This window comes from Taudactylus pleione, unplaced genomic scaffold (genome assembly GCF_031769625.1).
Source record: "Taudactylus pleione unplaced genomic scaffold, aTauple2 ptg000699l, whole genome shotgun sequence".
Lineage (NCBI taxonomy): Eukaryota > Metazoa > Chordata > Amphibia > Anura > Myobatrachidae > Taudactylus > Taudactylus pleione.
Window position 1 is genome coordinate 2,546,881 of NW_028285101.1, and position 24,692 is coordinate 2,571,572.

The window sequence follows — 24,692 nt, forward strand, 5'->3', positions numbered from 1 at the left end:
CTTCCAGTATGGTCCCTATACATGTCCTGGGGCGCGCCCCATTCGGGGGATCTATTCTCATTACAACTACAGTGGTGCACTTGTATTAATATTTCCGAAGAGGTACCCTTCTCAGTATCTATTCTGGTACTCCATATTTTTGTTGCATATCTCAATAAAATGAGTCTCAAAAGGGCCTTAGGTACAATTCATACCATGAGGCCTTGGGCCGCCCACAGAACAGGCTCAATTTAGAGTCCTGTTATACGACCACCTTGTCTCCACTAACATTTTATTAGTTTCCACAGTAATTTCTACTGCACTTCTCCAGACTAAGGTCCGTGCTGTGGAGCATTGGTCTTCGCCCACTGAAGCTACTCTTTATACCTAACATGGCGGGTTGCTGTGTGATAAAAGGTCAGTGACATTCTACATAGCGTCCAGAGTGCTTCTGGTCGCTCACAGGTAAGAGCTTACCTCACTAATGCCTAGGAAGATGCTCCTATTTCATGCAACCTGACATACATAACGTTAATCTCCCATACGGAGCCTAGCGGCTGTCCTAGCAGCCCTCTGCTCTTTTAATCAGTTGGCTCTACACTTTAGAGTTTCCCTGGTGTGTGGGTGCATAGTTTGTACATTGAGATTAGCGACACTATTCTACTAGAATCTGTTGGGGTTATGGACCAAAGCGCATCTCTGGGCTAGTGCACATCTTTACATAAGTGTGACAGTCACTATGTTCCACGCAGGGGGCCTGGTTGGGTTTTCCTGTTCAGTATATGTTTATATTTTATCACACTAATAGGTACCTGACGGGTACTTGCATGGTTGTCCTGCTGCCCTGGCCTTGCTGTGTGGGATGCTTCCCTATATTGGTAGCTCTCCCTGGGTGGGGTTACATTCGTGCTCCTTTACTGCTAAGTTCCTGGTTGTTTTCACACTATGTTCGGGCCGGCAGTTGGTACTGACTACGCACTTCCATCAGGTTGGAAGTTGTCTTTTTATCCCTGTTTTCAGTATGGGTTATACTGCTGTCTGACCCTCTGAAAGGAATTGTAGTCTCCATCCTCTCGTATTCGCCTCTGCCTCATGTCCCGTGGGATCTCCACACGTTGGAGACTTCTATGGTGTAACCTTTCCGCTGGTTCACAACTTTGTTGTAGTGGGACCTCAATTATCGTTCCAAGCGATTGTTCGGTCTTGTCTTTGACCTCCCAGTATACTCTTTATTGGGAGTCTGTGGACAGGATCAACTTTGTATCTGTTGATTGGTATTGTCATACTTCTATCTATATGATTATGACCAGCGGTGCTGGGATTCTGCTGTCTGCAGCTGTTGCAGTTTCCTGTGCAGACTCTAGTACGATTCACGAGTTTTTCTCGTTTTCTGCCCTTCTCCTATGGATTCTTGTTGGGGCTCTCTGCTACCAGCTGTCTGGTTTGGTCTATTTTCAGCCGCTTCTCAACTGTGATTGTTTTCTCGCCAGCCGTTCTGTTCATTTTGGCTTCCGCTGTGCGTACGCTGTGGAAGTTCTTCTGTGACTGTCTCCTGAGGAGTAGTGTTTGTCTACTGTGCTCTACGACACTTGATCCTCTGCCTCTGCTGGGCCTATTGTTCTTGGCAGTCCCTATTTCGGTTTGGCCGAGGGGTCAGCAAGTTCTCCGCGCTTCCCACCCAGGAGGTTGGCTTTGGGACGTCCCCACTGTCTTGTACTCCAGTGTCCCCTAGTGGATGAAGGAGAAAACAGGATTTTGGTACTTACCGATAAATCCCTTTCTCCGATTCCACAGGGGACACTGGACGCCCGCCCAGCGCTGCGTACCTGACGTTTTGTTGGGTTCATTATATGGTTGTGTGACTGCATGGTTCCCTGTTATGGGTTCCACTGTTCTCATTCAGTCGGTCTTGTTCCGTTCTGTGGTCTTCTCCTTCTCCTCGTTTTCTTTTCTCTTGTCCTCCGTCTCCTCTCGGGCTCAGTTCTTAAACTGGGGCTGATGGGGTATAGAGGGGGAGGAGCCAGTCACACTTTTAAATTATTTAAAGTGCCAAGCTCTGCTCTACCACCGTCTATACCCCACTGTCTTGTACTCCAGTGTCCCCTGTGGAATCGGAGAAAGGGATTTATCGGTAAGTACCAAAATCCTGTTTTTGCTTCAGGAAAACCTCTATCATCATGAAAAAAGGTTATGAACAAAGTCAAATAAAGTAAAAAACAAAAAATATGTATTTGAAATAACTGATAAAAATGCACAAAACTTATTTTGATGTTTAGGAGGGAATATTTACAATCCATTGTCTTGGGGATATGGTAATTGACAGGTTAATATGTTGTGTGTCTTATTTGGCCTTTCCACACCAGTTGGAGTTGATGTTTTTTAATGCTTTAAAATCTCTCTACATCTCATTCAGTTATAACTTCAGTTGCTGATAATATCCAGTTAAAGTACAGCAGAGAATGAGTTGCTGTAGCATTGACAGTGGAACTGAAAGATCTTACAGCATGTAGTGCTATTAAGAAAATGAAGACTGATTATTAAGCTATCTTATGGTATAAATCAGTGGTTCCCAAACTTACTTGAGTCATAGCCCCCTCAAGTATCAGAATATTTTTCACGGCACCCCTAGGCCAAAAGTTTCTTGTTGAGTAATTCAGCAAAAATTATTAGATTAAGTAAATTGTGCTTCCTTAGGTTAAGTTATGTGGTTGAGTACAGGACGTGCCAATGTTTGTCCACATACTTTGTGATGAGCATAAACCAGCACTGATTTTGCCTATCACATTGACCATAAAATAATTTGATTTGGTAATGGACTAACCAGCCTATGGCACACAGTTTAGGAACCACTGGTGTGAACTCTTGTCCTTAATGCATTTTGGAATTTCACAAAATGTCATTTCATATAGTGTACACACGATTGGTTTAGTGGTCCCATTAAGTGAAACATACTCATTTAGAGGCCGTTTTTTTAATTATGATTTTAATTTCTGCAGTGTTTAGTCCGTCCATGAATAGATGACTAGTACAAACTAAATGTACAGCTATTCTGTATTTTGCAGGTATAAACAGCTAAATAAAGATGGAGGAAAAGGACAAAAAACCACATCGCAAGAAAGCCAGTGGAACCAAAGCGAACAAGAAGCGGAATAGACATCAGGCAGAGGGTGGAGTCGCTACTGAGCAAGATGCCAGGAAAAGGAATCCCAAAGCATTTGCAGTACAGTCTGCTGTGCGCATGGCAAGAAACTTCCACAGGTAAAATAGTTATTGGTATGCTAATTCATCCTTTTCCAATCCGAAGATTCCTTTGGGGTAAATTCAATTGTTTTTGGGTGTCCGGTCTCTCGTCTAAAGAGATTGGGAGCTGTTCAATTGTTTATTCTAATGAATGCGAGTGTCGCAGGTGCCCATTATTTTACTCAAAATATGTCTGCCGTACATAATAATAGATCCTCACCAAGGAAGGCTTCTGGGCGCAGATCATGGTCTGGATAACTGAATCAGAGAAACCCTTAGACTTTAGGATTGAGGTTTCAATAGTCACCCTGTCAAAGCCAGACGGTCGAGATGATGACATGGGCCCTGGGAGAGAAGATCCAAACGGCATGGGGGTGCGATGAACAGACTGTGAAGGTCGGCATACCTGGCTTCGTGGCCAATCTGGTGAAATGGCATTGGCGGTGACTCTTTCCTGTTTTAACTTGTGAAGCAATTGGAGGAAAGAGCTACAAGAGTGGAAAGTTCCGCGGTACCGCAAGTGCGTCCACTAAGAAAGCTCTGGATCCCTAGTGCAGGAGCTGTAGCATGGAAGCTTGTGATTGTGCTAGGAGACCATCAAGTTGATGTTTGCACTGCCCCAGGATGGATCAGCATTTTGAAAACCTTGGAAAGCAGAGACCTCTCCCCATAGTGAATGTCTTGCCTGCTGAGGAAGTCCGCCTCCCAATTTTGGACTCCCGGAATGGGTTGGGTATGAAATACCAGCAGTCAGGATGCCCGCTGTCAGAATGCCGACAGCGGCATCCCGATGCTCTGTATACTAACCCTCCCCCTAACCCTCCATTCTTGCACCTAACTAACCTTTCCCCCTTGGTGTCTAAACCTAACCGTCCCACCTTAGTGCCTAACCCCGCCTCCCCCCACGGCTAACGGCTAAGACGCCTCAGTGTACCTTTGTTAGTTCATGATGACGGCTGTCGAGATACTGGTGTTGGGATTTCGATGCCTACCTTCCTTTAGTTCCGGGTCGGGCTTCCGACGTTGGCATTTCGACGGCCTGCATCCTGTCTGCTGGCATACTAACTACATCCCTCCCGGAATGTAGAGCTCGGATAGGGCTGGGAGAAAGCTTTCCATCTAGTGGAGGATGCAACTTACTTGCTTAAGGGCTCCGCAAGGCTAGGTACTGCCCTGATTTATGTAAGAGACCTGTCTGTGGTTAGAAGAACCCAATCATGGATCAAGAATGGGTGACCCTTGTCGAGGTGAGACGACTGGGAGAGAGTGTTGGACTTCTATGTATAGAACGAGTGTCTGGGATTTGAGATGTAGGGGAGAACCGTTCCACCGCTGCACAGCAGATGGGATGATACAGTGAAAGATGCCATGCAGCATGGAACGATACATTGCGCAGTTGTACCCCGGATTGTGCAGTGTCTTCGGCCGGCGTAATATATTGTTACATCGCTTCGTTCCGTCACTGGGTACACACATCCTATAGTGTGTACCCAATTTAAGAGTAATGATGGCAGAGTCTCTGTATTTTATGACACATTTTCATCTGATGAGGATGAATGGGATTATTGGGATTTGCTTTAGGACATCAAACAGTGTCTACAGTATATCCAGTTGGCCTGAAAATAATTCTGTGTAAGGCAAACTAATTGGCTTGCCAAATCACAGCATATTAACACCCTAATAAGTAAAATTACAAAGCCATTTTTTCTACTTCAGGGTCCATAGGGGGTCCACAGGGTTGACCTTGGGGTATAGGTTGGGAACCAAATCCGGGCACCACGCAGTTAAAGCTTTTAGCTCCCAGGATGCACTGGGTCCACTCTCCCTATAACCCCACCCCCAAGCCAGAGGCACCTCAGTTTAAGTTGGTGCCCGGCCGGAGTCGGGTCACCGTTAGCGCAGGGGGAGCTGATTAGCAGCCCCTAAGCTTATTTTATTTTTTTAGGGACAAAGTTTTTTCATGGACTTTGGACTCTTCAGAGCGGCAGCGTCGGACTGTCCATAGGACGTCTAAGCTGCCGCTCCGTCACCCCGCTGGCGCTGAGACGCCAGTACAGATCTGGGGATCTCAGCGGGACCCCAGAGTCTGTACTAGCCGGACTCTGCGGGCGCCCAGGACTGCTGCCGGATCCACGGGGAGCAGGTAAGGTCGCGGATCACTGCTTGCGGTGATCCGCGCATTTCAAATGCAGTCCTGTGCCTCCGGTCTCAGGGGACAGACCGGAGGCGCCGGCAGTGGCGGCGGGCCCCCCATACCCCGTGTGTCCACTAGACCACCAGGGACTTAACGATTGGTGCAGGGAGCCGGCGTCCCGGGGGTTAATAGCCGGCCAGGGGAGGCAGCCTTCCCTGTTACAGCGGCTCCTCCCCTCAGCTCAGCGCGCCTTTCAGTATCCATAGTCTGGCGTCGCTGAGCTGCTTCCTCCGCGGGCCACGCTTCCTCTGAGGTCTCCAGCGGCCATTTTATCTCTGTGGTGCAGCAGAAATCTCTCAGGATGGCAGTGAGTCCAGTCCCCCTGCGTACCTCACCATCAGGTCAGTGTACACAGCGCTGTAGCCTTCCCAGACACTGAATCTGGGCAGTTGAATGCAGTGTAATAGTGCAGTATATTATATGACATGTTTATGTATATATGTATATATCTGCATTGTATGTGACTTATGCTAGTGCTGACTGTACTTTATTCTCTCACCTGTCAGTGTATATCTATCCCTTTTCTTTATCTGCCCTAATACAGCTGTACTTAGGGTGGTTCTGAGACCTCACATTTATATACTTGTTAATATTTGTGTGGTTTGTCACATACTGTTGCGTGCTGCACGTTGCCATATTTTAGATGGAACTGTGTGTTGCATACGCTGAAAATGGGTCCCTGCAGCTAATTTTTGGCATCAGTCAGGGCCAGTATAGTGCTGCTTAATATTTCCGCCAAGATTGGTCAGATATGTCTGACCAGGAGATAGAGCGTTATACTGCACCCATTTTTACTATCCTGCAAGTCATGTGCTGCAGGTGTTAGTGCGGAGGATTTGACTCATAAAGGGTTCTGTATGTGGCGTCATCTGGTGCCGGCCTCTTTCACGACCCCCTTGGGCGGTTTGTTTTCTCGGGATCCTCTCAATTGCGGATCGCCGGGCGGGCCCCATTGTTGTACCTCACTTGGGGTTACTTCACCATACTGCCCTTTTCATCTCAGGGTATCTCGCAGCTTCTTGCACTCTTCCCCTGTGACACAGACTACCGCTCCCTGCAGGGGTTTTTCGCAGTATATGAATTCCCCCTGGTGCCACAATAGTCTGTCATTCCCCTTGCAGGGATTACCACAACAGCCACCCTGGGTGGATGTCGTTTTCTACGAAACGCTAATTGGCGTGGTTGACGCCCTGTGGTTACTTCCCAGTTGGCTCTGCCGTGAATTGGGTACTGTTCGGGGCTCTTTCCCTCTTACACGGGGGGAAGCCTATTTCAGGTATTATTATCCCTGCTTTAGGGCTGGTAGCAGGTCCATTCTGGTTAGAGTGAATGTTGACCTGCACCTGTATCATACACCCTCAGTATTGCGTGCCTTCGGGTTACCTGTTGCTGACTAGCGGGTGGATCGCATAGCGGGACTCTGGCTGTTGCCAGATAGGAGGTGTTACAACAGTGTTTGGCCTCCTGTCCCAAATTCCCTGAGGGTCATCACGAGCCCCTCCTGGGGGGGATGGGCGTGTTACTCGTCTGATTTACAGACGTTACTACGCCTCCCATTCCTGCGTGGTCGGATTCTTCGGATCCGTAGGTGGTAACTCTGCCTGAAATCAGTATACTTGCTTTCAGGAGTTGTTACCCATCCTACCATGGCTATAGCATGGTTGGTTAATACTATTGCATATTGGGTTGATGCATTTGTAACGTTTTTTCCCCTCCAACACGTCGGGGGTTCAAATGTATTTGGTCGCTCACGTAATATATGCTGTTGTCATAGGTGGAAATGCCTATATTGGATACCAGTCTCCTAACTTTCAGAGTTCCGGCTGCGACTGTATCCTCCGTAATACCCTATGGCTGCGCTCTGGGAATGCAGAGGTGCAGATACCATCTTTAGGGTTGATATTGTTTGGTCCTGACCTTGACAAGATTGTAGTAACATTGGCAGTATTACTAACGACAAGTTTACCGCTTTCAGCTATGCCCACTACAAGGCCTCAGACTAAGTCTGTTAAGTCTTTTTTGTCCTCTGGGTCAGCCTAAAGGTCTGTTTCTTCGTAGACTGTCGGCATCTACAAGGGCCGACATATCCAGTACCGAGCAGGCCTGGACTGCCAGCCGATCCTGCTTCTGAATCTACGGATATCTCTTCAGTCTGACGGGACAGGCCTACAACTGGGAGATACCGATTTTCTCAGTTCGCCCGGTATTAGTGTCAAGTTGCCGCGGCTACGTGGGTAGGAGGGTACGCCCTCTTTACAAGGGCCTTACAGATCCAGAAAGCTATGCAGTTGTTGCTGTAAGCGGAGCTAATTAGGCCATCCCCACTATCTCAGTGAGGGACTGGTTGTTCTGTTTTCTTTCTGGTGCGGTGGCTGAATGGTCCTCTTTGGCCTATTCTCTGTCTCAATTCCCTGAACCAGTTCCTAAAGCTACCTGGGCTCAGGAGGAAATCCCTATGCTCCATCATACGATGTTTGGAACCTGGGGACTTTAGGGTATCACTGGATATACAGGACGCGTGCCTACGGGTACTTACAGAGACCTTTCCTCAGCATGGGCTGAGGTTTGCTGTATCACAGCAACACTTACAATTTTTCGGGCTCTGCCTGTTGGGACTGTCCTCAGCCCCACAGGGGTTTACCAGCGGTTTGGATTTTCTGACAGTTCTTCTGTTAAGTATATCCCAATGCTCCTGTACCTGGACGGCCTCCTGCTCTTAGCGGGATCACCGGGGTACTTTACGGCCAGGTCAGGATGACTGTGGCTTCTTCAGGGTGCAGACGTTTAATCAACGGGGAAAAAGTCCTCCCTGCATCCCTCTCTGGGTATTCTTCATCTAGGATCCCTGCTGGATTCTCAGAATCTGAGAATTCTTCTGGCGTAAGACGGAATCTCCTCTCTTCCATTAGGAGTACATGGTTGTCTGCGCAGTCGACAGATGTCTTTACACTCTGGGATGCATGGTGGAATGGGCTCAGTTCCATTCCAGGACTTTCCATAATTGCCTTATCTCCAGATGGAATGAGTTTTTTCTGTCGGATAACTGTTCAAACGATGATGCTCTCTCCGGAGGCAAGTCGGTCCCTGTCCGGGTGGCTATGGCCATCTCGTCCAGGGTTTTCTTTGCTAGGGACAGTGTCTGGATCGAATCCTTTTCAGTGCAGTTGGACGTCTGTCGATTCCACCCTGTCAATTAACTTACTCTGGCATAACTCTTGTTTCCCGGTGAACCTGAAAAGGTTCAGTCCGACAGGGTCAGGACAGTGGCTTCCTTTTTAGCAACACTGTTCGTTGGGTGGCAATGACAGGTATGTCACATATTCGGACATAGTCCGAGGGTCTCCTCCCGACCATCTCGGCAGCGTTCATTTCAGGAGCTCTCCATTGGGAAGCGGGAGTCCTCAGCCGTCACGACGTGCATCCCGGGGACTAGTCTCTTCCCCAAGAGAGGTTTCATCTCCTGGTGAGCAGGGGGGACCCCCTGAGGTGACCCTCATGGCCTTCTGACTTTATCACACTATGGTGTTACAGTTCAGCTCTGGGGATTCTGAAGCAAACTTCAGCGACTCTTAGTCGGTGAAGTGGTCCTTCCACTTTGTGTACCTGTGTTCTCCGGTCTCCCTTCTTCCTCGAGGTCTTTGGAAGTGTTTTCAATCGAGACGGAGATGCTTTCCTGCTGGTGGCTCCTGATTGCCCCAGATGTCAGGGGTACTTGGATCTTCGGAGTCTCTACATCGATACTCCATCCCTGATGCTTCACTGCCCGGACCTGTTGTCTCAGGGTCCTTGGTTTTGCCTTGGACCTGGGTCGTTTGTCTTTGACTGTGTCCTTACAGTGGTCTTACGGCTTCCCTGGCTTTGTCATCGTTGGAATGATTAGAGCACATGGATCAGCTTTTGCTGGGACCTACCACAAACTGTGGCAGCCATAAATCTTATGGTATTGTACCTGTCGATACAATCCTCCGGTGTCCAGGATTTCCAGATATTCTGGCATTCCTTCCGGCTGGCTTGGGTTTCACACTTGGCCTGGTCTTCCTGACAGTGCGGATCTCTACACTGTCAGTATGGTTAAGATATGGAATTGCTTCACTCTGGTATCCAGTTCATCCTTTGGAGTGTTTTCTTGATTATGCCTCCATTTGTCCTCCCTAGGGACTCCTTGGGAGTAAGTAGTGGTTCTTCGTTACCTCCGGGGACAGTCAATGGAACCGCTGGTTGTGATAGCCATTACATGGTCTATTGCTTAGGCTCTCTCTTTCTCTCAGGGTGTTTATATCAACCAGGAGAGTGTCTGAATTGGGAGCGTTCTCATGTGGCTCCCTCTTCTGGAGGGCATCATGTCAGGGTGGGAGTTGCTCTCGCCCTGTGTTTCTTCTTAGTGGTTTTCAGGTTCCATATTATTCTGGAACTTATGGTACGGCCATTCTGTCCCCAGTCCTCTCGGCTGGTGTGGCCTCATTGACTGTGGTCTGGCCTCTTTGGATTTATGTGATCCGTTCAGGTTCCTTACGGAAATCGGACTCCTTATTGGTGGTCTGAGATTTCTGGTTTTCACAGGAAAGGATGGCCGGCCTATAACCAAATGTTGGCTTGGATGGCCTCGTAGGTCTTCCTCAGGGGCCTACCCATGGGTAGGCCTTCCTGTTGTTGATGCTTGTTTTTTCTCGGGCCATGTGACCCTCGTGTGCGGCTCGCTGTGGCGCCTCGGCTGTTTTGCCTTACTAGGTGGCCACGTGGTCTTCTGTCCACACCTTTTTAAGGTTCTAAGCATTGGTTTCCTTTGCCTCTCAGGATGCTTCCTTTTTGGCGACGGATTCTCCTCTCAGCACAGGAGCGTCCCCACCCTTGGTTGAACTGCTTTGGGACATCCCCAAGGTCAACCCTGTGGACCCCCTATGGACCCTGAAGTAGAAAACAAGAGATATGGTAAGAACTTACCTTTGTTATCTCTGTTTCTACGAAGTCCATAGGGTCCACAGGGCGCCCGCCCTGACGCACCTGGCTTCAAATGGGCTGTGTGACTGGTCACCGGTTTTCCGTCTCCCATTTCGGTGAGTATGGTTATTGAGTGTTCCAGTTTTCTCTCTCTTTTTCTCTCCTCCTCCGGCCTTTGGCTACTTACAAACTGAGGTGCCTCTGGCTTGGGGGTAGGGTTATAGGGAGAGTGGACCCAGTGCATCCTGGGAGCTAAAAGCTTTAACTGCGTGGTGCCCGGATTTGGTTCCCAACCTATACCCCAAGGTCAACCCTGTGGACCCTATGGACTTCGTAGAAACAGAGATAACAAAGGTAAGTTCTTACCATATCTCTTGTTATCATGTTTATCTGTTTGGCACAACCGGGTTTGTTGGAAAGTTCAACCCTATAAGTGGGATTAAGGAAAAAGTATGTTATCAACTAGTAGTAAATGAACTCAAGCAAAGTATATGTTAGCACTCAACCCGTTATTCTGGATTTTGAAAGTTGCTGTAATGATATAGTTAAATTTATTTTTGTCTGGTTTTGAGCATGGCTTGGACATGTTTCCATAGCTGTGTTTTATGGATGTAAAGACAGTGTAGGATTGTGACTAATTACTTTCCCATCGCAGAACACAGGATCTGAAGACAAAAAAGCATCACATCCCAGTGGTGGATCGCACACCCTTAGAGCCCCCTCCTGTAGTTGTGGTTGTTGTTGGACCCCCAAAAGTTGGAAAGAGCACCCTGATCCGCTGCCTAATTAAAAACTTCACCAAGCAGAAGCTGAGTGAGATCCGAGGACCTGTGACCATTGTTTCTGGTGAGACTTAAAAGGGTTAATTTCATATGTGCACAATGTAATATGCTGCGCTATATAAGAAACTGTTAATATTATTATTATTATTAAGTGCTCACTCACGGCAGGCATCTTGCGCGACATGTATGTGCTAGATGTATGTGATAAAAGCACATGCTGAAAAAATTATTTTGAATGAAAAAATGTTTGCTAGATTAATATTACTATCCTTTATTTCTCCTTCATCCACTAGGGGACACACGAGCTAAGACACTGGGGTATAGACGATGGTTGAGTAGAGCCTGGTACTTTAAAAACCTGAAAGTGTGACTGGCTCCTCCACCTCTATGCCACTTCAGCCACCAGTTTTAGAAATGAGCCGGCGCACATGTTTCCAGACCTTTAGCTAATTATTTTATAATCATGTTTTATTGAGAACAGGCTTACTGTGGCAGTCTGCAGCTACGAGGGAGCCGCCGGGAAGGGTACCGCCACGGTTACTGCAGCCTTTGTCCAGTGACCCTGGGAGGGGGGACCCCCTCATTGAACCATCAAGCTCAGTGAGGACCCATTGCAGCTGACACCGGCTTGAGTCCGGTTCCTCACTACAGCCATATCCCTGCCTACAGCCGCGTTCTTGCTGTGTGTCCCTGAAACGGCGCAGCTTATAGTTTACCTATGTGGTGCAGCTCTGCAGCTGCACCACATAGGTCAGCTGCCTTACAGATGTTGCACAATATTGTGACAGAGTCAAGGTGCTTGTGAGTTCCTTTATTGGTGGGGAGCATTCAGATTATTATTCTGCTGCTCCTCTACTGCTCTGTCTCCCTATTTCTATTGTGTGGCTTGCCTTGTCTGTCCTGTGCTGGTGTGCGTGTGGAGATTTACCATGGCTGCTAAGGCTTCACATAAAGGTACTTCTCAGAAACTGTTGTTTGTTCTAAATGCAAGAAAAAGTTTACACATGCTCATTCTGAAGGCTCCTCTCTGTGATAGACGTGTGAGTCAGAGGGTTCTACGGTAGCTGGACAAGTTAGCCATACTGTTATACCCTCGATTAATAGTTTAGCAGGGATTATGACGGATTAAACCTCTGAGTTAGCCGCTTCGCTGAGAGAACGGGCAGCTGCCAGGGATGGTCCCAGCACTACTACTTTAGGTAACGAACCAGCCTGGGCTCGGGTATTAGCCCGTTCAATGGAAAGTCTAGTCAAGTTAATGGATGCCCCCTCTAAATCACCCGAGGCTGTGGTATGTTGGCCTCTGAGGAAAAGAGCCCTTCCAGCGGATCTTCAGTCAGAGGAGGAGTCGGACACAGACCATTCGTATCAGGAGGAGGAAGAAGAGATGCTGGAGAATTCAGTCGTGGAGGTGTTTTCACATAAACCCGAGGCCACACAGGGTACTGAGGCTCTTATCCTGGCGGTTTGAGAAGTCCTTCATGTCTCCGATTCGGAGGAACCGGTATCACTGGATTCCTCTTTGTTTGGTAAGAAACAAAAGTCTACTGTTACTTTTCCTGTTCTTCTCCAGTTAGATGAGCGGCTGGCGGCAGCTAGGAAGCAACCCGTTAAGAAGTTCCAGATCCCCATTCGCTATCAGACAGGTAGGTTCCAGAATGCTTCCGTATTCCAAACATGCTGTTGAAGCCCTTCCGTTTATACGAAGGTCCGGAGTTGGACAAGTGGATTACTTTGGCCACAGGGGACAAGAGTACCTTTTTGCCTACCATGTCGCTCCTTCAAGGAGGTGTGTCCTCCACGGTTCGAGGAGGTCATTTTAGAGGATTCCAGACTTCCAGTTCCTGTCGCCCAGACCCCAAGCCACTCTGACATGATGGGCTCCCGTCTCACCTAGGATATTCCAATGTGGGTTCCCGCCTTCTAGTTATCAAGTAAGTTTGGTTTTAGACTTTTTCTGACATGTGTTCGAAATCTTGTGTCTCAGGGCTACTAGATAGTTTTCCTTTCCTCCCCTCATTTTTTCACCACAGGGTTTCTAGTCGATCCCTTGAAGCAATTGGTTCTGCGACAGGCAGCTTTTTTCCGAAGTCCTGGTTCCGGTACCGCCTCCCTAGAGGACTCGGGGATTCTTCTCCAATCTATTTGTGGTTCCAAAGCTAGATGGGTCAGTCAGGCCCATTTTGAATCTAAAATCCTTGAATCTCTACCTCTCCTTTCACAGACTCAAGATGGAATCTCTTCATTAAGTCATTGCGGGGTTGGAAGCGATGGAATTCATGGTATCCCTGGACATCAAGGATGCGTATCTACACATCCCCATCTTGGAACCACACCTGGCATTCCTCCGGTTTGCCATCGGGGACTCCCATTACCAGTTTCAAGCTTTTCCTTTCGGCCTGTCGACGCCTCCCCGGGTCTTCACCAAGCCAATGGCGGTGATGATTGCTCATTTTCGCTTTCTGGGAGTGAACTTTGTCCCTTATTTGGACGACCTGCTCACCAAGGCTCCATCGGCGGAAAGACTCCACCAGGTGGCGCTGACTCATCAGATCCTCATACAGCACGGCTGGATTGTCAACTTCCAGAAGTCACAGCTGGTGCTGTTTCAGCGACTTCAGTTCCTAGGGATGATTCTGGAAATGGCCTTACTACGAGTAGCTAGCCATTCAGGAATTGGTTCGCTTAGTACTCCAATTCTAACTGGTATCTGTACATCTTTGCATCCGGCTTCTAGGAAAAATGGTGGCCTCCATCGAAGCCAACCAATTCTGGAAATCTAATTCCAGGCCTTTTCAATTGGATCTTCTATCCCAATGGTCGGGATCACATCTGCAGATGCACCGCCTTGTGAGACTCAAGTCTCCTCAAGCCCACATATCTCTGATCTGGTGGCTCCGGACAGACCAGCTTGTGGTGGGTCGCCATTTCAGCATCTGGAATTGGATTCTGGTGACTACAGATGCTAGTGTTCGAGGATGGGGAGCAGTGGTTCTGGACGTTCAATTCCAGGGGCATTGGTCTCGTCAGGAGTGGCTCTTGCCGATCAACGTTCTTGAAATGCGGGCGGTTTACAATGCGCTGCTAGTGGCGGCTCCCCTTCTAATGGTGTTACCGGTTCGAGTGCAAGCCGACAATGACACAGCGGTGGCGTACTTAAACCGAAAGAGGTGAGGGGGGGCACACAGTTGCACGGCAATGCGCGAGGCCAACCGCATTCTACAGTGGGCAGAAAGTCACGTCGAGGAAATCTCCGCATTCTTCATCCCAGAGGTGGACAACTGGGAAGAGGATTACCTCAGTCATCAGGATCTTCTTCCCGGGGAATGGGTACTGCATCCAGAGATCTTCCTACAGTTGATCCGCTATTGGGACAGACTGCAGATATATCTCATGGCCTCCAGGAACAATCGTCAACGGCCTCTGTACTGCTCAAGAACAAGAGACCCAGAGGCCGTTGGAGTGGATGCACTGTCAATTCCTTGGCTATACGGCCTAGTGTATCTGTATCCGCCATTTCTACATCAAGCGTGAATCCACGTCAGTCATCCTAGTGGCGCCGGACTGGCATCATTGAGATTGGTACTCTGATCTTTTGCTCCTTCTGGCAGATGATCCGTGGCCACTTCTGCTACGGTCGGATCTTCTTCAGCAAGGTCCATTTGTGTACCCCGACTTGCGTCGTCTATATTTGACGGCGTGGCTGTTGAAACCAACATCTTAAGAAGACCTGGTATTCCGGGGGTGTTTATTCCGACTATGCTCATAGCTAGGAAGCCAGTTACGTCTGCTCATTATAATCGCGTTTGGAAATCCTATGTGACCTGATGTGAGGGGCATGGTGCCTCCACCTCCTCTTTCCACTCCTCTTTGTCTTCTTTTTCTTCAAAGGGGTCTAGGTGCTGGACTTCACATGGGCTCGTTTAAGGTACAGGTTTCTGCCTTACTGGTGTTTTTTCAGCGGCGCTTGACCCTTCAGAAGGTCAAACTTTTCTTCAGGTGGTGCTTTGAATCCAGCTTCCTTTTGATCCGCCTACTTCCCCCTGGGATCTCAACCTCGTCCTCTTTTCTTTGGTCCGAGGTTTTTGAACCCTTGGATGAGGTAGATTTGAAGTTTCTCACTTGAAAGCTAGTCCTGTTGTTGGCCCTGACTTCGACCAGGCGTGTGTCTGAGCTGGGGGGCCTTATCTTGTCGCTTTACTGTATCTGGTTTTTCATGATGACCGGACAGAACTTCGTACTTGCCCTTCCTTTTTGCCTATGGTGGCATAGGCTTTCCACATCATCCAGCCGATTGTGGTTCCTGCTTTGTTGGATTCCTTTGGTGCTTCGCACTCCTTTGATCTGGTAAGTGTCCTCCGTATTTACGTGGTCCATACTGCGAGCTTACGTAAATCTGACGCTATTTTTGTCCTTTATGATGCTGCTCAGCACGGTTGGCTTGCGTCAAAACCCATTGATCCATCTGGCTATTCGGCAGGCTTATGTCGCCAATGTTTGACCTTTGCCTGTATCCATCTCGGCGCATTCTACATGCTGGGTGGGTACTTCTTGGGCCGCTTGCAGGGGAGCTTCTGCTTTTCAGCATTTCCACGTGGCTACACACTTTTGTTCGGTTTTACAGATTTGATACCTATGCGGCCTCGGTTTCTAGTTTTGGTCGCAGGTTTCTCGGCACTCTCCCACCGGGGAGGGAAGCTTTGGGACGTCCCCAGTGTCTTAAATCCAGTGTCCCCTAGTGGATGAAGGAGAAAACAGGATTTTGGTACTTATTGGTAAATCCATTTCTCCGATACTACAAGGGACACTGGACGCTCACCCAGCGCTGCTTATCTGCTTTAGGGGTTTCCGGTTGGAATTGTTCTGCTCCAGTTCTGTTGCTGTTTTGTGTTTGTTGTGTGACTGCCTGCGTTGATTGCAGTGTGTTCTTTTGTTCTGTTGGGAATGTTCGCCTCTCTGTTTTCAGTCTCCTCTTGGGCTCAGTTTCTTAACTGGGGCTGATGGGGCATAGAGGGGGAGGAGCCAGTCACACTTTCAGATTATTAAAGTGCTAGGCTCTACTCAAGCACCGTCTATACCCCAGTGCCTTAGCTCCAGTTGTCACCTGTGGAATCGGAGAAATGGATTTACCTGTAAGTACCAAAATCCTGTTTTATATGGTGCCACTAGGTGTCCACAGCCCCTTACAAAGTAGTTCACAAAATAAGAAAAGGGTAGCATTGCAGGACATAGACACGGTTTATAAACTTTGCTGCATCAACAGTCATAAGACCCAAATAAGCAGCAGGGTGGCAAGACACGAGGGTTTGGTGTCATTGTAGGCAATGGGGAGGAGATAATGGCATAAGTGAGGGAAGGACAAGCACATGAGGGAAGAGGGCCATACATGAGAGATAATAAAATGAGATGTCCTCTCAATATTTAGTATTAGGTGCCTAATTCACAATAGGATTATCTGGAACCATATTTATTCATGTTTCTGCTGTCATACACCATGTAAAACAAAGCTGATCAGTTTTGCTTCAGCACAATGACTGCTATCAGTTGGGCATTTTAAACATTACGTTTTTTTACCTTGGAAAATGTCATCATTACTAAGGGCTCAATGGCTACAGGTTGAAGTGAAGGTGTATCTCCTGCTCTGTCATGAGCGATTAATGGAGCGTACACACGGTCAGATTTGTCAGACTTGTCAGATTTGTCAGATGAACGATTGAACGATTAAACGATTTGAACGATTTTACCAAAGTTTTGAACGATTTGAACGATTTTTGACTGCATTAAAATGAATGGAATCGTCCAAGTCTGACTGCAAACACATCAGATGTCAGATATCGTTATCTGACAAACGGGAACGCGCATCGTTGATCGTCCATCGTTCAGGCATGTCAGATATGAACGATTTTCCTTCAGATATGAACGACTGAACGATTTTTAAATCGTTATCGTTCATATCTGAAGGAAAAATCTGATCGTGTGTATGCACCATAAGTTTGGAAAACGTTTTATGTCCTGAGCCTAATATTAGCCAGGTTTAACCTATCACCATGGGTGCTGTTGACTTTTTGTAGCAAACAAAATGCTATTGTTTAACAGGATTTTGGTACTTACCGGTAAATCTGTTTCTCCGATTTCACAGGGGACACTGGAGTTACGACATTGGGGTATAGACGTGGCCTGGCACTTTAAAATTTCTTAAAGTGAGACTGGCTCCTGCCCCTCTATGTCCCATCATGCCCCAGAAAACTGAGGAAACAACATAACCAAAGGAGAAACTAAGGAAAAATTAGCACACCTGCGGACCAAACGTACTGCACCTCACACAGGCAGTCACACTACAATAACAACTGCAGCAAACCGGTGCAAGAAACTTCAACAGATAACTAAACAAAACAGGCAAGCAGCGTTGTGTGGGTGTCCAGTGTCCCCTGTGGAATCTGAGAAACAGATTTACCGGTAAGTACCAAAATCCTGTTTTCTCCTTCATCCAGCAGGGGACACTATAGTTACGACACTGGAGACGTCCCAAAGCCCCCCTCGTGGGAGGGAGAGCGCTGAGAAACTTGCAACACCTTACGGCAGTGGTTCCCACACTGTACGCCGCGGCACCCTGGGTGCCTCGGGACACTTGCAGGGGGGTGCCTTAGGTTGGTGGTCCAGCACCAAAACAAATCCTTTATGGTAAATGTAATGTAAATATGTGGAGAAACAGAAGCGCAAAACTGTCCACGACCACATAACTGAGCCTAAGGATGACAAGTAGCACAATTTACTTCACTTTGCTACTTCACTACATTTTTTTCTGAATTTCTCAATTACAAACTTTTGGCTTAGTGGTGCCGTGAAAACAATGCTGTTACACTAGGTCGTCGTGATTCAAAAAAGTTTTGGAGCCTCTGCCCTACGGCCAAAACTAGCATTAGAGGCCGCAAGGGTATCAAACCGGTAAAACCTTACAAAAGTATCCAAAGGACCAAGTAGCTGCACAACAAAGTAGAGAAGCGGATGCCCCCCTGCACGCAGCAAAAGAAGTACCCCACCGAGTGCGTATAATGTGCTGGAATATATACGGGTGGCGTCTGAGAGTTTGACAAATACGCATAACGAATAGTCAAATGAATCAATCTAGCTGAAGTCTGTATTGACGCTGGCCAGCCCCTCCTGGCCGCCTCATAAAGGACAAAAAAGGGCATCCGATTTACGGATCCCTTCCGTGCGAGCCATATAAATCCGTAGGACCCGCACTAAATCCAAAGGGTGTGTAGCTCCAAACGGGTTCTGCAGTGCCGTAACGACAATAGGCTGATTCATATGGAAGGCCGACACTACCTTAGGCAAGAACAAGACAGAGCTCCCAATTCAGAGACTCGTCTAGCCTATGCAAGCGCCAGTAGCAGAGCCATGTTCCAGGTAAGACACTTTAAATCCACCTTGTCTAAAGGTTCAAAAAACGCAGACTGAAGGAAGGTAAGCACAATATAAAGATCCCATGATGTAGAAGGAACAATGGGAGGTTGCACTCGAAGCACCGCTTGCAAAAAGGTCTGGACTTCTGGTAGCAGCGCGAGACGATGCTGAAAGAAAACTGACAAGGCAGATACTTGCACCTTAAGTGAACCCAATCGAAGTCCAGCGTCCAAGCCTCTTTGCAGCAAGAGAAGTAGAAGAGGTGGAAGAACCATGTAACTTGCACCAGGACACACAAGATTTCCATATTCTATGGTAATGCGCCGAAGTAACTGGCTTATAAGCTCTAAGCATGGTAGGAAGCACCTTCCTCGAAATACCACGACTCCTTTTAAAATGGCGGTTTCAACAGCCACACCATCAAACAAAGCGGATTCAGGTCGGGGTACACGAAAGGCCCTTGTTGGAGTAGGTCCAATCGAAAGTGGAAGAGGCCTATGATCGTCTGCCAGGAGGGATAGAAGATCCGAGTACCACGCTCGACGGTGCCAGTCCGGTGCCACCAAGATGACTCTCGCAGTTTCGCACTTAATGCGCTTGAGTATTTGCGGAATCGGAAGGAACAGAGGAAACTGGTACACCAGGTCGTACGGCCAAGGAAGACGCAACGCATCTGCTCCGACTGCCTGCGGATCTCTTGTCCTGGAGCAGTATAGAGGTAGTTGACGATTGTTCTGGAGGCCATGAGGTCTATCTGTGGTTCGCCCCACCTAAACACCAACTGCCGAAAGACTTTGGGACGAAGAGCCCTTTCCCCCAGATGAAGTTCCTGACGACTGAGTTAGTATGCTTTCCAGTTGTCCACTCCTGGTATAAAGATTGCGGAGATGGCCGGGACGTGCCTTTCTGCCCATAGAAGAATGCCCCTGACCCCTCGCATTCCCATGTGGCTGCGAGTGCCCCCTTGTTGATTGTTGTATTCCACGGCTGTGGCATTGTCCGATTGAACTCGGCCGGTGTCTTGCAGGATGGGAGCCGCTGCTAGTAATGCATTGTAAATGGCTCTGAGTTCGAGGACATAAATTGGTAAGAGACTCCTGGAGTGTCCAAAGCCCCTGGAAGTGGTTTGTACAAAGTCACCGCTCCCCAACCGCGAAGACTGGCGTCCGTGGTCAGCAGAGTGCAGTCCCAGATGCCAAAACGACGCCCCGCCAGCAGGTGATCCATCCGGAGCCACCAAAGCAGGGAAATTCGAGTCTGCGGAGACTAGGTCACCAGATGATGCATCTGGAGATGAGACCCGGACCATTGGGACAGAAGATCCAACTGGAATGTCCTGGAGTGAAACCTGCCAAACTGGATGGCCTTGAAGGACACTACCATCTTTCCTAGGAGTCTGATGCAGAGGTGTTTTGACACACGCTTGAAGTTTTAGGACTAACTGGACCAACTCTTTGATGGCATGAGCTTTATCTAGAGGAACGAAAATTAGCAATAACACAGTGTCCAGAATCATTCCCAGAAATTTTAAGTCGCTGAGAGTGTACCAAGAATGAGGAGCTACATGATGCTAAAGACTCTCCCTCGACAAGGCCTTGATTAGAAGGTCGTCTAACTAAGGAACAATGTTTACTCCCTGTGAGCGAAAATTGGAAATCCTCGCCGCCATTAACTTGGTGAAGACTCTGGGAGCCGACAATAGGCCAAACAGCAAGGCCTGAAACTGGTCATTTTAAAATAAAATCCAAACAGGGCTGGAGACAACCCATTGTGCTCCTGCTCTCTCGGGCACATTTTAAAAACTGGGACTGATGGGGCATAGAGGGGGTGGAGCCAGTCATACTTAGAAAGTTTAAAGTGCCAGGCTCTACTCGACTCACGTCTATACCCCAGTGTCCGTAACTCCAGTGTCCCCTGCTGGATGACGGAGAAAAGCGGCTGTGTGACAGTCTGAAGGAGAGCTGCCACACCATAACAAAATACAATGAATAATAAATTAACTGCAGTTGTTACTTCCAGTGTTTTTGTTTTGGATAGGGAACAGAGGGGCCGTATGAGTGTGCAAGGCTGTCTGTTCAAACACACACCAGATAGGTTAGAAACAGCAATTATTATGTTTTGCTCTTCCCCCAGAAATGTAAGGAATTGTAAACATGGCAAACTGGCAGGAATGGACAGTGGTCTGGGCAGATGCTAGTGTGTCTATAACTTCTCTGTTTTTCTTCCCCTGACACTACATTTTTTTTCTTCAGGAAAGAAACGACGTCTGACCATCATAGAATGTGGTTGTGATATCAATACAATGATTGATCTTGCCAAAGTCGCAGACCTGGTAAGGAAAAAAGTTTCTAGAATAACAAGAAAATTCTTCTATGCGACTGCAGCTGTTACTTTGGCAATTATACCTGTTCTTGTTTATAGGCGGCTCCCTGCAGGGTGCGTGGCAGTCAGCGGCTCCCCTCCTTCTTACAATATGTATAGTGGCCAGCGACTGCTTTTACCCTCTGTAGTGTAGCTACAGTTACCCTCCATACTTAGGTGCACATGTATCAATACTTGATTTGTGCATAAACACAATCCATGTAACCAGCAGTCAGTAACGTGAGTAACAGTTCTAACTTGCTTTTCTTATGTGAGGAGTTACTAGTGGCTGCCAGTCACATGTCTACACTAGTGTTTCACTGTAGGAAGCATGTTATAAGTAGTGAAATCCTGAAATAAAGAAATTTTTTGTATTTTTCATAGGTAACAAATATCATTAAGAAAAAAGTGATGTCTCGTGTTGACAAGCAACCTTTCTCATACTCAAAATTTAGTGTAGCTAAGAGATTATGGCATTAGTTTTTTGTGTTTATCGACCCAAAATAGTGACTATTAGTTTGTTAAGCTTATAACTATGATTTAAGCTTATAACAATTATTGTAGTGATTCTTAATATTCTTATACCAACCATCTACCTACTCACACAGGTCCTAATGCTTATAGATGCAAGTTTTGGTTTTGAGATGGAGACCTTTGAGTTTCTCAACATCTGCCAGGTTCACGGTTTCCCAAAAATAATGGGTGTTCTAACCCACCTGGACTCCTTCAAGAACAACAAGCAGCTGCGTAAGGTCAAGAAAAGACTGAAGCACAGGTTCTGGACGGAAGTCTATCAGGTGATTTTTAAATTTATTAATTAAATACCTTCTTTTTTTGTTCGTTTTTTTTACATCTAGGCATTATACTGAAATGCCACAGATTGTGTATACAGTGCCTTGCAAAACTATTAAACCCCCCCCCCCCCCCCTTGGCTTTTTACCTTTTTTGTTACATTACAACCTGTAATTTTTTTTTATTTTTTTTTTTACATACGTTTTATGTGATGGATCTGCACAAAATAGTCTAATTTGGCGAAGTGAAATGAGAAAAATATATTTAAAAATGAATCTTAATAAATAAAATTCTGAAATTTGGCATGTGCGTGTGTAATCACCCCCTTTGCTATGAAGCCCCTCAAAAGTTCTGGTGCAACCAATTACCTTCAGAAGGCACATAATTAGTGAAATTAAGTCCACCAGTGTGAAATCTAAGTGTCACATGATCTGTCAGTATAAACACACCTTTTCTGAAAGGCCCCAGAGGCTGCAACACCACTAAGCTCGAGGCATCACACCATGAAGACCAAGGAGCTCTCCAAACAAGTCAGGGACAAAGTTGTTGAGAAGTACAATTCTGGGTTGGGTTATAAAAAAAAAATATCCAAATCTTTGATCTCCCGTAGCACCATCAAATCCATAATCAAATGGAAAGAACATGGTACCACAACAAACCTGCCAAGAGAGGGCCGCCCACCAAAACTCACAGACCGGGCAAGGAGAGCATTAATCAGAGAGGCAGCACAGAAGAGACCAAAGGTAACCCTGAAGGAGCTGCAGAGTTGCACAGTAGAGACTTGTGTATCTGTGCATGTGACCACAGTAAGCCGTACACTCCGTAGAGCTGGGCTTTATGGAAGAGAGGCCAGAAAAAAAGATATTACTTAGTGATAAAAATAAGACACGATTTGAGTTTGCCAAAAGACGTGGTCGACTCCCCAAATGTATGGAGGAAGGTGCTCTGATCAGATGATACTAAAATTGAACTTTTCGGCCACCAAGGAAAACGCCATGTCTGGCGCAAACCCAACACATCCCATCACCCCAAGAACACCATCCCCACAGCAGTGAAACGTGGTGGCAGCATCATGCTGTGGGGATGTTTTTCAGCAGCAGGGCCTGGGAAACTGATTTGAGTCGAGGGAAAGATGGATGGTGCTAAATACAGGGATATTCTTGAGCAAAACCTGTTTGTCTGCCTGTGATTTGAGACTGGGACGGAGGTTCACCTTCCAACAGGACAATGACCCGAAGCATACTGCTAAAGCAACACTCGAGTGGTTTAAGGGGAAACATTTAAATGTGTTGGAATGGCCTAGTCAAAGCCCAGATCTCAATTCAATTGAGAATCTGAGGTCAGACTTGAAGATTGCTGCTCACAAGCGGAAACCATCCAACATGAAGGAGCTGGAGCAGTTTTACCTTGAGGAATGGGCAAAAATCACAGGGGCAAGATGTGGAAAGCTCATAGAGACTTATCCAAAGCGACTTACAGCTGTAATTGCCGCAAAAGGTGGCTCGGCAAAGTGCTGACTTTATGGGGGTGAAGTTTTCTGTTATGTTCTCCTTAATGTTGTTTGATTCACAATATTAAAAAAAACACAACTTCACAGTTATAGGCATGTTCTGTGAATGAAATGATGCACACCTTCAAACAAGCCATTTTAATTCCAGGTTGTGAGGCAACAAAACATGCAAAAGTATTCACCCCCCTTTGCATTTTCCAAGGCACTGTATGTATTTTTTAAAATCTATAACTGTTACAGTAGTCTTCTATAGCAGAATGTAGTCATTAAGTCGACTGTTAAAATGTCGAACTGCAATGTGTCGACATTGTCAGAATGTTGACATTTGGGTTAGGCAGTGGGTGGGAGACTTAGGCTGGAGGGGCCAGTTAGGGTTAGGCACTAAAGTTTAGGGGTAGGGAGAGCAGAATAATACTTATCGGAACGCTGGAGTATCACAGGTCTGACCCGAAAGTGACGGTCACCTGATCTCCAGGACCTGGAAGCTGCTGCAGACGTCAGGAGCAGGTAAGTGACCTGCTGGGCCACCAGGGAAGATGTGCCGACATTTCATCAGTGGCTACATGATTGTTGACATTGAGTTTTGACATATCATACCACTCCCTTAATGGAATCAGTATTTAATGCTGCCGGATCAAATGCCGTCAGCGGAATATTGATGGACCTGATTCCCGACTGGGGCTGGTAAGTATCCTAACCCTCCCTTAGTAGTGCCTAACCCTACCCTCCCCCCGTTAGTGCCTAAACCTAATTCCCCTCCCCGCACCCTAAACCAAACTCTCCCGGGGGGTGCCTAACCCTTCCCCTAGTGGTGCCTAACCCCCCACTTTCCCTACCCTAACCTTCCCAGGGGGGTGTCTATCTTTAGTCCCCTGTCTGGCTGTCAGTGTCGGTATATCGGCGGGCGGGATAGTGCCTGCCAGTATCCTGACTGCATTCCCCCTTAATATCTGATTTCAAGTTTTTTAGACATATTTAAATTATCTAGGAAACGTAGAACATAGAGAAATGGACATTAAGTAACTAACAGTGAAAATACAGTATAGTAAGAAGGAAGCTTAGTAAAAGAATACATATAGATATATCTGAAAGAATCATGTACAAATGGTGGAAGTTATGTCACTATTTTCTTATTATTTGAATCCCTTAAAGTATATTAGATGTATTAAAGCTTTATTTCATAAAGTGATGAATATATTATGCTATAGGGGATATTGTGTAACACTTTTGTAGATAATAAGCAGAACTAAGTCATTAGTATGTACTGTTTATCTTGGTAACAAAAACTGACGACAGCAGACAGGAATCCAGGTGCCCCGCAGTGTTGTGGTTTTTCATTTACTATACAAGCATATAGATTTCAAGTTTGGCTTAATGTATAGAATAGGCATTGGGCATAATCACATCTGATTCATTATGATCTGCACCTTTCACATTCACTGTTTACTGTAGAATCTTTAGTACATTTTATGATTAGTCCTTTTGTACC

The 24,692-nt window shown here is 46.9% G+C and overlaps 1 protein-coding gene across 1 annotated transcript in view; it reads left to right on the forward strand.

Moving 5' to 3' along the window:
- BMS1 (BMS1 ribosome biogenesis factor) overlaps window positions 1–24,692 on the forward strand; it is a 62,524-nt gene that overhangs the window by 5,357 nt on the left and 32,475 nt on the right. The window contains exons 2-5 of the mRNA XM_088456351.1: window positions 3,042–3,237; window positions 11,007–11,197; window positions 20,793–20,872; window positions 21,510–21,698. Coding sequence (XP_088312477.1) covers window positions 3,062–3,237; window positions 11,007–11,197; window positions 20,793–20,872; window positions 21,510–21,698 — 636 coding nt within the window. The 5' untranslated portion in view covers window positions 3,042–3,061. The remainder of the gene's footprint in view (window positions 1–3,041; window positions 3,238–11,006; window positions 11,198–20,792; window positions 20,873–21,509; window positions 21,699–24,692) is intronic.